At 41.8% G+C, this 14,701-nt stretch overlaps 1 protein-coding gene across 2 annotated transcripts in view; it reads right to left on the bottom strand.

The window, feature by feature from the left end:
* Nucleotides 1–2,428: 2,428 nt before the first annotated feature.
* The window catches only part of macrod2 (mono-ADP ribosylhydrolase 2), a 415,533-nt gene continuing 403,260 nt past the window's right edge, over nucleotides 2,429–14,701 (bottom strand). For both annotated transcript variants that reach the window (XM_008306138.1, XM_008306093.1), the window contains 3 exons: nucleotides 7,538–7,576; nucleotides 6,938–7,009; nucleotides 2,429–3,799 (listed from right to left, as the gene is read on the bottom strand). In XM_008306138.1, coding sequence (XP_008304360.1) covers nucleotides 3,777–3,799; nucleotides 6,938–7,009; nucleotides 7,538–7,576 — 134 coding nt within the window. In that variant the 3' untranslated portion in view covers nucleotides 2,429–3,776. The remainder of the gene's footprint in view (nucleotides 3,800–6,937; nucleotides 7,010–7,537; nucleotides 7,577–14,701) is intronic.

Raw genomic sequence — 14,701 nt, 5'->3', positions numbered from 1 at the left:
GTTCTGTGTACAATGGCATCACCATTCCTGGAAGCTGAGCTCGGTGCACAAAAAATGAGTGATCTCTCAGGAGGACAAGAGTTTTCAGAGACCGTCCAAACTCTGTCCTTTACCTGATGAGCATAGACAGATATAGATTCTCAATGAAGGAAGCTTTATTTTTTTTTGCTTTATTTTTCTTTTTGCTGACTGCAAGAAATGTTAAAGCAATTCCATTGTTCTATAGGCCTCTGTATTGCAAAGTAATCCTAAATCAAGGAGTGATAAAAGCACTAAAGCTTTGTACTTTTTACCAGATGTGCAGTAAGCCTACTTACTGGTTTGAATGGTGTTTTTAAATCAGTTTTTCACTTGCTTTCAAGACCATTTAACACCACCAGGGCTGCAGCTGAGAACAGAAAAAAGCTGAAATTATCTTACTTGCCATAAGAATAACCTTCATCTAAGCAGCACATTTATCGGAACACACAACCGTAGCCTAATTATAGTCAGATCTATTTGTGCCTTAATGATGGGGCAGCGGTATTAATAAGCCTGTTAACTTACACATTCACAGTTGCTTTTTAAAAAATATATATATACCAGCTTTCTCTCCTGCCTTTGGCTGCAGAAGCTGTATTGCTTTTAGGCTGTATTATATTTATATATTCCTGATATTGGTTTTAGGATTGTAATTTGTTGCAGCACTAAACTTGTCCATGTTTGTGGTTGGTAATCTGTCACTTTTATGTGAACACACACTCATAGCTGGAGTCAGACACTCTGGGATGACTTAATGAGTCGACAACCGGCTTAGTGTGACTCTGGTTAGTATAAAAAATATCGTGGGTATGTTGAACGTGCTTTGTAGGTCTGGCCTTTGGTAGCCTTTTGGTTAAGACTAGAACCAATTTATCAGCCTGTTTATTTTAACAGCTGATCCAGGTCTATCACAGATATATGGATGTTAGCATATGTAATGTCTGATATTAAAGCTCTTTTAAAAAAAAATGCAAAAAAATGGGCTAGGATAAGTTAAAATGGTGTCAGAATACAATATACAGAGCAAACTACTGTAGTTACAGCTCAGATATGAAATTCAGCTACATGTTTTAAAATTTAGATGGGCAAAACGTGCTTATTCATATATATTGTAAACTGCCATATAAAATCAGCCCATATATCCGTTTCATCCATTCTAATAAAAGGCATTGCAGATGCTGCAGGAATTAGGTTTAGAAAAAGAAGCTGCACGTAGTAAAAACAAAAATATCTTATTAGATACTTACAATTGAAATCAAGTCTGTTAACACACACATTCATGCACCAGTTGTTTATAATTATAGAAACACAGCTGGATGAAAACTTTCAACTAACAGTGAACTAGTGTGATGTGCTTTGAGTGAGAGAGTTGCTATTATTTTAAATTCTAGTTCAGGTGTTAGTTGACCTCACTCTGATGAAGTTTTCTCACCTCCAGCTCGCTGCAGCAGTCTGTGCTGCCCTCATCTCTGCAGCAGCCATCTCATCTAAATTGTGTGTCTTGCCTCGTTTTCATTCCCTTTTCCGCATGGATTACAGCGTAAATTAGCAAAGCAAACTCTTTTTGATGAATGTCCATTTCTGTTTGGGAAAGGAACATGCAAGAATTTGTGTCCTTATGGGAATCTGGCAGTTGCCTAGCAAAGCAGCTGTAATTACATCCTACATATTGCCCAGCTTGTAGTCTCAATATTTACAACAGATGTGCTCCTTTACTAGATGTAAAGACTAAATAACCTGCAGTTTGTACAGTTTTTTTTACAGGATTTGGCTGTTTCCATTTTTTTCCCCTTCCAGCCAGCTTTCTTCTGTTTTTTGTTTGTTGAATGTGGGTTTTTGTGTTTTAGCACCGCCGCTGGGGAAACCAGTCGTTGCTTTTCAACTTCTTTCCAGTGGCTGTAATGAGTAATGGTTGAAATATATACAGTGGTTTTGTGACATGCAGCAGTCCGACCCGTGAAGTGTGACTTTAGGAATTATGAACACAAGCAAAACATTTACCAAAGATCTGAAAAGCTGTTAAGGTAACATTTTCGTCTCAGATAAGAGAGGTGATTTATTAGAGAGGTTCTGCTCTGGAGAGCCGCTGAGTCTTTGATAACAAACTTGTGAGGTCTCCAGCCATTAGTGGGTTTCTCAGAGGGGGAGGAGGGCTCTGGGGTTAGAGGGTCCGCCAGATATCTTGTCTCATTTGATACAAGAGAGAGCCGGAGGGCCAGAGAGTGAGCATGCTGGAGATCACAGGACGGACTAATTGTTTCTGTCTACCCAGAGACACACGACTGATTGCTCTGTTACAGTCGTTCAATTTCACACATAACTGAGATGAAATTGACTGTACTGGCTGCTATTAGAATGAAATAAAACATTAGTCATGATAAAAGTAAAAACAACACACACTGCAAGGTACATTAAAAGCTGACACATGGCTTCCACCTTAAACTTTATTAGTTGTTTCTGTTATAGTTTAGCAAAGCAAACATCAAAGTATGAAGGCATCATTTCATAGAACTGTAATTCATCTGATCTTTAGTATGGCACCACTGAAAATAATTAATGAATCATACTGACATTTAAAAGAAACCCAAACCATTATTATCTTTTTTTTTTTTTTTTAAATCAACTGAGGAAAAACTAAGAAACAATTAACAACAGGTATTAGCCATTACATGATGTACTTAAAAATACAAATCATCTGCGAGCAATGCACAACCAAGAATTCATACTTGGACCACCTCCTTAGGTCTGTGATTGTGATTTTGTAGTTTGATATGAAATAAGGCAGATTCCTTTAATACAATTATAGACAATCTGGTAAGGAGACAAGCGAAAGCGAAGAGGACTGTAACTCCTGTTTATGTCTGTGAAGTTCAAAGCAATTTTCCTGCATGCACTGGAAATGGCAAAGAAAAGGGGGGAGGGGGGAGAAAAAAGAACTAATTGATTTGTTAAAAGACACTCACATCTTGGTTTGTGTGCATGGGTGCTGATGAACAGTTTCCTGGGAAAACGAGTTAAGCTGCAGTTACGGCAGCGGAGGATATGAGACGGGATCAGTGATGTTCACAGATGAAAGGCCTGGGAGGGGCACGTCGCCTTACAGACCACGGTCTGAATCAAGGTATTGGCTGATTTGACTAAACAATGGAGCTGCAGTGGTGTGTGAGGAGACATGGCAGGTGTCAGTGTGTTACACTCCAAAGAGGCTTACGAATGCAGGCTGTTGTCAGATGTTCCAGTGTTTAATGAAACATGACTGTTATTAGCGTCGTTATTTGAGTCGTAGGAACTAAAGGATGGTTGATGTTAAGCATCACCCAGCCGGGAGTGTCAACATGCAGGAGCTGTGGCTGTTGTCCTCTGACAGCTTCACCATGCTCTCACAGTGGGTTTATCAAATAAAGAGACTTGAACCTGGTTTATCTCATTGCACCCAGCTGGCAAAATGATGAATGACTCTAACACACAGTGAGGTATGGCTCATCTTTTCTGGTTGATATGTTCAAGTCCTATAGTTAGGTTTTGTACATACATACAAATACATACAGTACATACATACTTCAGGGATGAATCGTTTCTTAACAAAGAGGGGGGAGGCTAAGTAGAGTTGGGAATGTGAGCATCTTGTGAGTAACTGGTTGTCCTGGGCCAGTGTCAGAGCCCATACTGACATGGGCCCGTCTGACACCAGTGTGGTTGGCCTTCGCACAGTTTGCTGGCTGTCAGATGAGGTTGATTGTCTTCCCCTCAGCTGGTCATTCTTTCTTCTCAACAGTGTCTGGACATTAAAAAAAAAAAGGGATATAAGAATACTGTCACACAATGCAAGACTGTGTTATCAACGTATCTACTGCTGAGCATAAATGCTAATGCCCTCGTAGTGCTTTGTGCTGCATGGATGCTTGTTTGCTATGCTACAAGGGCAGTAGTGCACATGCTCTGCAGTGCTCTGCATGTTTGGAGTCCGTCAAGCAAACTCCAAGTGGACGAGAAAGTAGGATAATAGCAACTAGGCTTAAGGTTGCAGTCAGATAGTCTTTAATACAGAATAGCATAGAAAGATTCCTAACTGAGCAAAATGACCTGTGAGTATCTAGGTGGCAGCAATAAGAAGAGCTGGACAAATTCTGGACAAAATGTACTTCACTGCTTCCTTTCTTATCTATGTTAGCACAGGACATGCTTATTCATACTTTAGGAAAGGAAGGAGATAATGTGCTACAATTCATACAGCAGCAACGTTCAAAGCGATGCACCATTCACGGCAGTCTCACAACAAGAACATTTGCCGTTGCACAATTCTATAGCCTACTGTAAAAGCAGTGTGATTCTTTCAGAAGCACGGTCATCAATTTCTAAGCCCTTATGAATTCTCCTTCACATCTTCCCTTGACCTCACTACGTTTTTCCATCAAGGTCATGGAAAAGCATGTGGTAGAAGACATAATATGTCATTTTTAGTGACTATTTGTTTAATTAAAATCTGATCTTGCTGGTGGAAATAGCGTTCCAAAAATATTAAATGCCTGAGCTATATCCAAAGCCTTACCAGTAGCAATAGTTAAATGTAAAATGAATATTGGCTTTAGAGAAAGGCCACAGGGACATTAAAATATAGATTGTCTTGTGTGCAGTAGCCTGAGGGGAACGCTATCTGTTATTTATTATAAATGTTCTTAGTGAATGTCAGCACCACATACCAGGAACATCATTACCAAAGTTCCGCTTACGTAGTCTGTGCAATGCAGTCCAAGTGCTTAGATATAAAGTTAACATTTATGACAAAGAGCTGAATAACTGCTCTGTTTTCCCACTGATGTCGTAGTCCATCATGGTGTTGTCGTGGACTGCATCACATTGAGAAAGCTGATATTTTGCTCCCCTCATGCAATAATATGAGAGAGACAAAAACAATGAAAGACCTTTCAGTGTAACTTGGATCACTAGAACACCACCTATGACCTCAGCAATAAACATCTACACCAGGGGTATTCAATTAAAAGTCACTCAGGTCCAGTTGTTAAAATTTCCTCCAAGTAAAAGGTCTGAACCAAAGTCCAGTTTGTGTCTTACAGCCTTCCCCTATGGCCACATTTTCATGGTTTCAACAACACTTATTGTCAATTTACAGTGCAAGATATGTTTAACTGAGTGCACAGTTAGCTCTTTTACCATATAAATAAAATTGAGGCCTTTCTTTCAGATTACAGAAAACAAAAACCTCAGAGTAAAATACATTTAAAAAAATGCAAAGAGAGCTGAATAACCCTTTTATCTCTTAAATTAAAGAGGTCCCAGCCTAAAGAACTGAAGGCCTCCACTTCAAGTAAAAAAGTCAACATCATCAGAAAACAATAAATAAAAAGTTTTGTTTACATGTTGCTGGGCTTGATGCCTCTAGATGACGGTGGCCTCTCCTCACAGGACAGTGTGCCTCAGCAGTCACAAAAACTGCTCTAGAACAGCTCAGGGAACATGACCAAGAGCCCAAGGCCTTGACTTCTCAGATTTACAATCTGATTGAACATTTGTGAGACGCACAAGAACAAGTACGATCCCCTGAGAATAAGCCATAAAATTCTAAGAGTACATTGCTGACATCCCGGTGCCGACACCACAGGACAGAGGGCTTGTGTCCATGCCCTGATTGGACAGAGCTGTTTTGGCAGTCTACACAATATTAGGCAGGTGGTTTTAATGTTGTGGCTGTTTGGTGAATATCAAATGAAACCTGTGTGACCTATATGTACATGCCAGTAACAGACATGTATAACTACCCAAAGTTGTGTCAAAATTCCACTTGTGTGTGATAGACAGATGGATAAACAGGCGCTGAGGCTGGGCCGTTTTCTCTGTTCTCATTTCACCGTGAATGACAACATGAAACTTTTGTAAAGATAAAATAAACCCATCAACTTTGTTCAGAAAACAGGGCAGTTTGTTGTGATTCTCTCATGTCATATGTTTTGATAGTGTACTCTGGCTAATTTTAACAGCAACACTATGTGCTAAGCGGCTCCCTCACACACCATCCCACCCTGATTCACGCGGTTGTTTGACAACAAGCGTCTTCTTCTGTGGCGCTTTTGTCTGGCATTGTTTAAGCTCTCTCCTTTTCAGCACCAACCCGTTTGTCTCTGCCAAGTTATTTCATATGCTGCTAGCCTGTCCTATTTATTCAACCTCGACAATCTGTTCATAGCAGTTGCTTAATGAATTTTTTCTACCTGGAAACTCTACGATGCCCAAATCTGAATCCCATTTTTTGGCTCAACAACTCCTTAGACACAAAACAAGCGCTGTGATAGATATTCAGCGCACTCTCCATAGATGTCTACATTCAAATTACATGCCGTCTTATTACCCTAAATCTCAACGGAGACCTGAGAGTAACAACGGTGTGGTATCCTTATCACATATGATTTATTGGCATGATTATTGCCCCTACAGTCTGCGTTGGCTGTTGGCTGTGTTAAAATAATACACGTTGCACACTTGATTTATTAAATGTCTGATAGTTGAGTTTGCAGGTAATTCATCATGCTCAATCTCCAAAGACGAGCTGACACACGTATATACCAAAATATCAGGGTTATAGTTGCAGACCTAAAATGGGTAGAGAGGATTTACAAATGCATTTGGCCCTGGAGGAGCACGTACAAACTGCCTGCCTACCGCCTGCCCCTACAGAGACAAGGAGATGGAGACAGACAGAGGAGGGGGGGTGGAAGAAAAACGGAGACAAGGAGGGTGAAACTGGGTAACACTTGGCTGCACAGCACTGAGGGTTCTCTGAAAGAAGTGAATTTTAATTCAGCAGCTGTGGCCACTAATAAGAATCTACTCATAAACAGAGATGCGTGTGAGATAAGTGCACGCCGGTGAGCGTGGGTGAGTGCTTCCTCCGTGCCTTTACCTTTGGGCTGAATGCTGTCAGTTAGAATTGAATCAGGTTCTTCTGAGCTCTCGACACGATCCTTCGTCTCCTCTAGACAAGAGAAGAAAGTAGAGAAGAGAAAGGAAGAGGGGGGAAAAAGATTGTAAGTGGCAATGAAAATCAAGCAATGTGTTGTCCCTCATCCTGCGCAGAAAAGCAACAATTTACCTAAACAATTCTTCTTGTCAAGCTTTTGAATCAAGCTGAGCAGGTTTATAGCTACAATACAGACCACAAGAACTGCCTGAGAGCAGGATTCAACACGATGGGAACACCTCAGTGTCTAATACCAGTGTTTTTGTTTAAACTTCAACAAGAATATACATTACAGCACTGGCTTCTGATGCTGAAAAGAGATACCTACCTCTGGAATTTAACTGCATCTTATATGTAATCACATTGCCGCTATGTTCTGTGACATGCTATGAATGAGTTGCAAAGGTAGAAAATGCAAAAAAGTGGAAGGAGGGATGTGTGTAGCAGACAGCAGGGTGGAGTCTGTTTGGCAGCAGGACTTCAGTGATGTGTTACAGCCTCCAGAGTGAGTAGTTCATTGGGAAAAACACGATCTCTGCTCACCTCCATTGCTGGTGCCAGTGTCATTGATCTCAGAGACATCTGTAATGTGGAGCACATATAGAAAGACGTGTTACCCATCTTGATGCAGTTGATAAAACGCTTAGGTATTAGTGAAAGTAATCACTGTGCAAAATTATTCTGCTTCTTCTTCAAAGTCAACTCTTAGCAGTAGCTGTAGTTCTGATGAAATGACTTTATGCTCCAAAAAGTAGATCATCGTCAAACCAGTCGGAGAATTTCGGAGCAACTTCATATTCATGGCCATAAATTTCCATTTGTCCTGATGCTTAATCTCTCATGCCTAGAATTTCAGCGCCTTCCTAAAGAGTTGTACTTCAAAAAAAAAAAGAAGAACAAAACAAGTGCGAGAAGGGAGAGAGATGCATGCAAAATTAATTACAGACTGCCATCCCCGTAAGGCAGCCTGAGACCCCCCCCCACCATCCCCAACACACATCCTTCCCCCCCCTACACACATCCTTCTCCCCCTCTATCCTCCCTGTTACCTCTGTAGTCGCACAGCTCCTTCTCCGTCACTCCCTGAGCAAACCTCCGCACTTCCCACTTTGCAACAACAATCATCCAAACAAAGCACACCATGAAAATAACTGCACTCCCCAGGCAGCCGAGTGATAATGTAAACAAATACAACTGCTTAGGCGTGATAGAAGAACGCGTCGGTTCCAAAGTGGTGCCAGCACTCCGTATGTATACAGCAACAGGTCTGCGGTCAAGGTTGTGCAATCTCTTAGAGAAAAGCACGTTCCTTAGTTGTAACTGCAAATATGAATACACATGTCAGGTTGCCGAGGCTCCTAAAGAAAGCATGAAAGCTCGTGTATCATATAATACCTTTCCTCTCTGGAACATTGACCTGGAGGTTGCTGGCTATGGAGGACATGCATTACACTGCTTTTTCAGTAAAAAGTGATTTAATCTGTTGCAACATTTTGGAATGAATTTCTCTGCTCGTAGACACCACTGGGACTCAAGGACTGCTGAAAAGCAGGAAGGATGAAGCATCAACAATTGCACCCTGCTATACAATTTTTTTTTTTTTTTACCTTTTGATGTGAGGCAGGAGACTGTCCACGGGCAAAAATAACACTATGTTTCTTTTATTATTTATAGCTTGGATCTTATTTTCATAGCAATACCAGCATTATACTTAAAAACATGGCAACATACCCACTGTGTACTATGCTTGAGTAACTTAAGAATGCTAACAGTTTTCCTTTATGGTGAGGGATTATTTTACCTTGAAATAAGAACTGGTTTAAATAACTTGGCTTAACCTGACTTGTCTAATATTTGCTAGAAAGCTTTGTTGTTTTAGCGGTGCCATTGTGTTCCCAAGTCTCTGCACTCACTTCGCATACAATGTTACCATAACGGATGAAAATAGCCACAAGAAAATGAACCAAGTATTAAAACCCATAATTCAGCTTTAAAGTCTTTTTATGCATTAATCAACGAAGCAGATTTATCTCTAGACTCACTGTAACAGAATAAATTGACAGGATGTATGCGCACACACACTGTGCCACATGTGTATGTGAGGAAGCCTTATGGCATCTGTAGTAATTTCATAAATTATGCATACACATGAAACAATACGCCATACATTAACACTTTTCAACATAACCGCTTTATGTGTATTAAAGCGGATGGCGGGACATGTGGAATGTGCCTGATGTTGGAACAGTTTCCACAATACGAGCTAGCGTAGCATAGCTGTGTGCAGCAGCAGGAGCTCACTGAAGCTCTGGCCTCATTCCAGATGCTCCTTCCTTCCACTCTCCCAGGTAATAACAACACAGTCTTTGTGCTAAGGTAGCATCGTCCTCCTCTAATATCCAGCACTGATTAAAACAAAGCAAAAAGTTTGGAATTTCAATAGACTTTGGCCCCAGCCGCCCTCTGCCTGCCCAAAGCTCAGGGGGGAAACAGCAATGCTGGTCTGTCTCGTTCTCTAATTTGACTCCTGTGTGCTGACAGTGGAGGAGCTATCATTTAGGGGAGGATCTGAGTGTGCTGTGGTAAACACATAAACAAGATGGGGGGGGGGGAGAAAGAGAAAAATGGGCCTCTGTCAAGGTTCTGGTGAAGGAGAGGCACAGTCCACAGAGGGTAGATAAGAAAAAGAGAAAAACAGTAGATTGAATTGACTCCCTCAGCAGGAAACTGGACAGCTTTAACCAATGTTTCTTAAAGCTAGGACCAAGGACCTGAGGAGTCCTTCACAGGGTCTCCCAGTCTGCATACTGGTATGTAAATTACAATAACACATGGTGATGGAATATGCATATTGGTTAATGTGATAGAATGAGACGAGGGCAACGCACCAACTGCTGTTGACATATATATAACTCAGCATATCTGTTTACCTACAAGGTGTGTCAGAAAAGTTTCAGGACTGGTGTCACAAAAGATATATTTCAAACTCAAACTACAAACTACGAGTTTTCCCCTTCAGACGATCAACCAGCACGTCTACAAAGACATCCTGCGACGTTTGCTTCATTCAGTGCGCAAGAAGAGGCGAGAGTTGTGGCAGGACAAGTCATGGCTGCTTCACCACGGCAACGCGTCTGCTCACAATGCCCTGAGCATCCCACAGTTCCTGGCTGAGAAGAACATCGCTGTGCTGGAGCAACCTTCCTACTCACCCCACCTGGCTCTGTGGGATTTTTTTCCTCTTCCCCAAGCTATAGAGGGTTATCAAGGGAACCCGTTTTGAAGATGTGGACAACATAAAGACGACAAAGCTGGATCCTGGAAGAATCCTTCCAGGAGTGCATGGCGGCGTGGCAGAGCAGGCTGGGGAAGTGCGTTAGACTCCAGGAGGATTACTTCGAAGGGGGAAACTTGCAGTTTGGATTTGAAATATATCTTTTGTGACACCAGTCCTGAAACTTATCTGTAGGTATATTAGGAGGCAGTGGCCCCCACCGGCAGCACATTGTGCCCTGCCACTCAACCAAACTGCTCAGAAACAGCTTGAGGTACACAACAAAGAACCTAAGGCCTGGCCCCCAAACTTTGCAATTCCCAGTCCAATCACATGTCCAGATGTGTTGGAACAAACCTGATCCATGGAGACTTCACCCAGCAACCAAATGATCCACTGCCAATGTCCCAGTGTCAGACACCACAGCACACCCCCAGAGATTTCGTGTCAATGCCTAAACAGTTCAGAATAATTTTGGTGGCACAGGGGGAGCCACACCATATTAGGAAGGTGGTTTTATAGTTGTGGTTGATCGTTGTATACACACTCGCATGCATAACCTCAACAAAGGTGAATTGTAATGAGCCTTTCAAAAGGATATTTGATCTGATTCCACACATTTGAACCTGTAGTCAATTTATCTTTCATTATCTGTCATGATACTATTGTGTTTTGGTGATGAGACGAGAGAGAGACAGCTCAAGACAGATTAATTTTCGAGTGAGCAGAGGTCACCCAGAAGATCAAAAACATTTAAAATCTTTGCCAAACTTTCACATTCTTTAACATTTTTTTTGTCACTTCAGCCTTTCAGAAGTTCAGTAAAAACATCCTGGGGAGAAATCTTGTTGAAACAAGAGGATGAAAAAATGCGCATGTGCTCACATTTCCACACATAAGAGACAGGAGAGGAAGGAAGAGAGTTGGGCATAAGTCACCCTCGAATGCAGACAAGCAGAAAATTACATCCCCCCACCTTGCATTCATTTATTAGACAAGAGGTAGTTAGCGTTTTGTTGGTCAGCATTAGTGTACTGCAACACAATAGTCAGCCGTGATACAAAATGTGTTTGAACTGGACAGCGACACCAAGGCAAAATGTGAAAGCATTGTATGAATAAATGACACACGTTCCATTCGCTGTACCTTTCTCTCATTATTTCTCATCATCGTCGCAGAGCATTTTGCCATGATCACCAGCAGTTCTGCTTTCACTTCACTTTTAATGGTCTTGTCATTCCAGCCCAGTCAGCCCACGAGGGAGGCAGTCCCTATGGGTCACCCACACAGCAACATGGGAACCGTCTCTGCTTAATGTTCCAGACAGGAGCCTTGGGCAGAACAGGAGGTTCCCTTTGTCCCTCAGCCACAGGACATCTCACTGTCTTTTATTCCACTTCTCTTCCTGAGCAGTGGAAGCAACAGAAAAAAAAAAAGAAAAAAAAAGAAAAATCGATGGAGGTGTGGAGGTGTAGAAGTGTCTGTTCCCTACAGTGTCAGTTCCCCAGGAGAATTTCCTCTGTTCATTTGATCCCCAAACCATAGCATGGCAGACTGGACCGCTGTGTCTGAACAGGTCCAGGAGGTTTGATGCCAGACAGATCACACAGGTGTCCAGCTGCTCCCACTCAAACAATGAATGTGACCCATCACAACCTCAGTCTGCTGAAAACCATCAGCGCCCTATTTTTTCCAATAGCTGCTCAGTATCTTGAGGTCTACTAGAGTACGCCCAAATTAAATACACTGCAGTTGAAAAAAAATTGCTGACTGAATTCCTTTCACTGAGGGCACAAGGAATTTCTATTTTGTCTGACTTCAGTCTTTGTTTTTGTGTTGCTTTTATAAAGCAGCTGAAGGGCTACAGCTTGCTCAGTAGAGAGAATAGGGTTGGAAAATGTCAAGGTCAATACCAGTATATAGCAAAGATCCGTTCCTTTCAGAAGATGAGAACAAAATTAAAGTCAGAATGTAAACTGGGTGGTCTATGAGGGCCTAGTTTGTACAGGGCCATGTATATTAAACAAGTATCAAAGAGCCCCTCATTGAACTTTGCATGGACTAATAGCTCTGGGTCTGATATGCCTACTGCAAAGATAATTAAAGACATCTTTGCTACAGCAAAACAAGAACGGGTGGACCTCAACAAGTTCCCAACCAAAAGAACTAATGAGCTGGTAAATGTGGAAAGCAGCCTATTTTCATATGTTAATGTTAAGTTTGTAGAGCAGGCTTGTGGAAATAGCTTAGCTGCATGAGCTGCCACTCTCAAAACACTGAAAAAAAGAAGAGATTTTGTGAGAAGGGGGGGTCAGCATTTGATAGCTGGAGTTTTCTTTTCTATGAGATGGAACGCTGTCTGACAATCTGAGCCAATTAAAGAGCACTGAGCTGTGACCTGCGGGTTAGGGAGATGAAAACAAGCCTGTTCAGTAAACACTGTGACCGCCCCTCTCTACTTCTATCCTCCTGAAAAGCCAAGAGTCTTCATTAATATTCTGTCTTTCTTCTCCCTAAGAAAAGGCCAAGGGGTTGTGGACACTAAGCAGCATTGTGCTCCCCTGTGGGTTTGGGTAACCTTGCGGTGGTGGTTGTGGCGGGGTGGCTCCGAGTTGGGTCAGGGTCCTCTAAACAGACTGAAAAGGCCCAAGCTCATTACACAGGCTAGGGCCATGCTTGACAAGATGAGAAAACACAAAGTACTCTGAATGAGTGAAAAGAGAACAGGACACCATCTGCTTTGGGGTTAAGCTACTACTCAGAGAAAAGTGAAGATGATTAGAAGGCACTGAGCGATGGCAGGAGAAAAAGGAGGTAAAGCCTGACAGCATATGCTGCGAAAAATGAAGGGGAAATGACCACTGGCTAACCTTTTGATAAGGCACATAGTTGAAAGAAACAGGAAAGCCTGTAAAATGTTGTCTTCATGGGCAATTTCTCCCACTCTTAATCTCTCTTTTTAGTCTTTTTCTACCCCATACTTTGTCCAAGGTAGTGTGAGACTGTCACCGTGGTCTGTCAGAAGACAAAAGAGGAGATTAAAAAAAAAAAAGAGCCAGAACACTGAGATACACAGAGATGAAAGGCACAAGTGAATAACTGATTAAGTGAAGAAGTGAGAGAGGAGAGACAACACAAAAATAGACATGGAAGGGAAAAATGCAAAAGAGGCCTCCCCCTGTGTGACCTACATACCTGCTAAACCTGCTGTCAGTGGTGGCCTGCTCCTCTCTCATCACTCACTGAATTACTTTACATAATCTTTAGACTCTCTGTGTGCTGCTAGAGGGCCTGCTGCATGAAGCTGCCCGCTGCTGTTTTCAATACCTATTGTGGTTTACTATATCAAGGCACAGACAGCCTTGCAGAGGAGCGGTGAATCTGGTGCTTGGTGCTTTGGCTGACCCCCTCGATACATTAAAATGGGACACACCACAAGTGAGGGAGGTGGAGAAGCAAGCGCGTTTGTAGAGGAGGAGCCTGGGTGTTTGTGAGGTGCCGAGGACATCGCTCAGGACGGCGCTGCAGTTATGCATTGATTTGCAGTTATTAAGTGATGCCTCTTTCGGGCAGCGCAAGGTTTTCCACAGTAGATCATGGATTGGACTGATCAATATAATCAAAGTGCTTGTCTAGACTGGAGTGAAACAAGGAGCGGCTGTTAATCACTGAAAGGTCAGCAGGAGACCAGCTTGACTGGTCAGTCTCAGTAGAAGCATCATGTATATGAGACTGATAGAGATACAATTATGGAGAAAGAAGATGTTGCATTGGACATTATGCACTTTTATGATTTCACTTCTTTGCTGATTATTTTTTTGCACATGCAGATGTCTGTGGTAAACTGTAATGCAACACTTCCTAATTATAACATATTATAATCCATCCATTTTCTATACACCGTTTTATTCTCTGCAGGGTCGTGGGGGGGCTGGAGTCTATCCCAGCTAACTCAGAGCGAAGGCAGAGGACACCGTGGATGGGTCGCATATTATAACACGACATCAATTAATTTAACCCATAAATAATTGATAAGTATTTTTTGATTAATGGGTTGATTGTGTGGTCTATGAAATACCAGAAAATAGTTTTGTGGAAAACACAAATAATTTCAGTGTACAATGACCAATAGAGTAGGGTCATATCATGTAAATATATTGTCTCATTTAATGTCAGGTGGCTACAAATGATTATTTCTTTGGTTAATAAATTTGCCAAGTATTTTCTCAGTTCATTGTTTGGTCAACAAAAACTATAGAAAGTGTGAAGAGCATTGTATTGCTGTTGTGTAGCTGGTTAAACCATCTGTCCTGTAAACATTGGATCCTGGGCTCAAACCCAGCAGACTCTTCTTGTTTACAGATCTTCTATTGACATATGGATGAACTAGTCCTTATGTATATTTTTAGTTCATTTGTATTTTTCGTCTTATG

Source organism: Stegastes partitus, unplaced genomic scaffold, assembly GCF_000690725.1.
Source record: "Stegastes partitus isolate 25-593 unplaced genomic scaffold, Stegastes_partitus-1.0.2 Scaffold1, whole genome shotgun sequence".
Classification (NCBI taxonomy): Eukaryota; Metazoa; Chordata; class Actinopteri; family Pomacentridae; genus Stegastes; species Stegastes partitus.
This window is presented reverse-complemented; position numbering and strand designations above follow the sequence as displayed.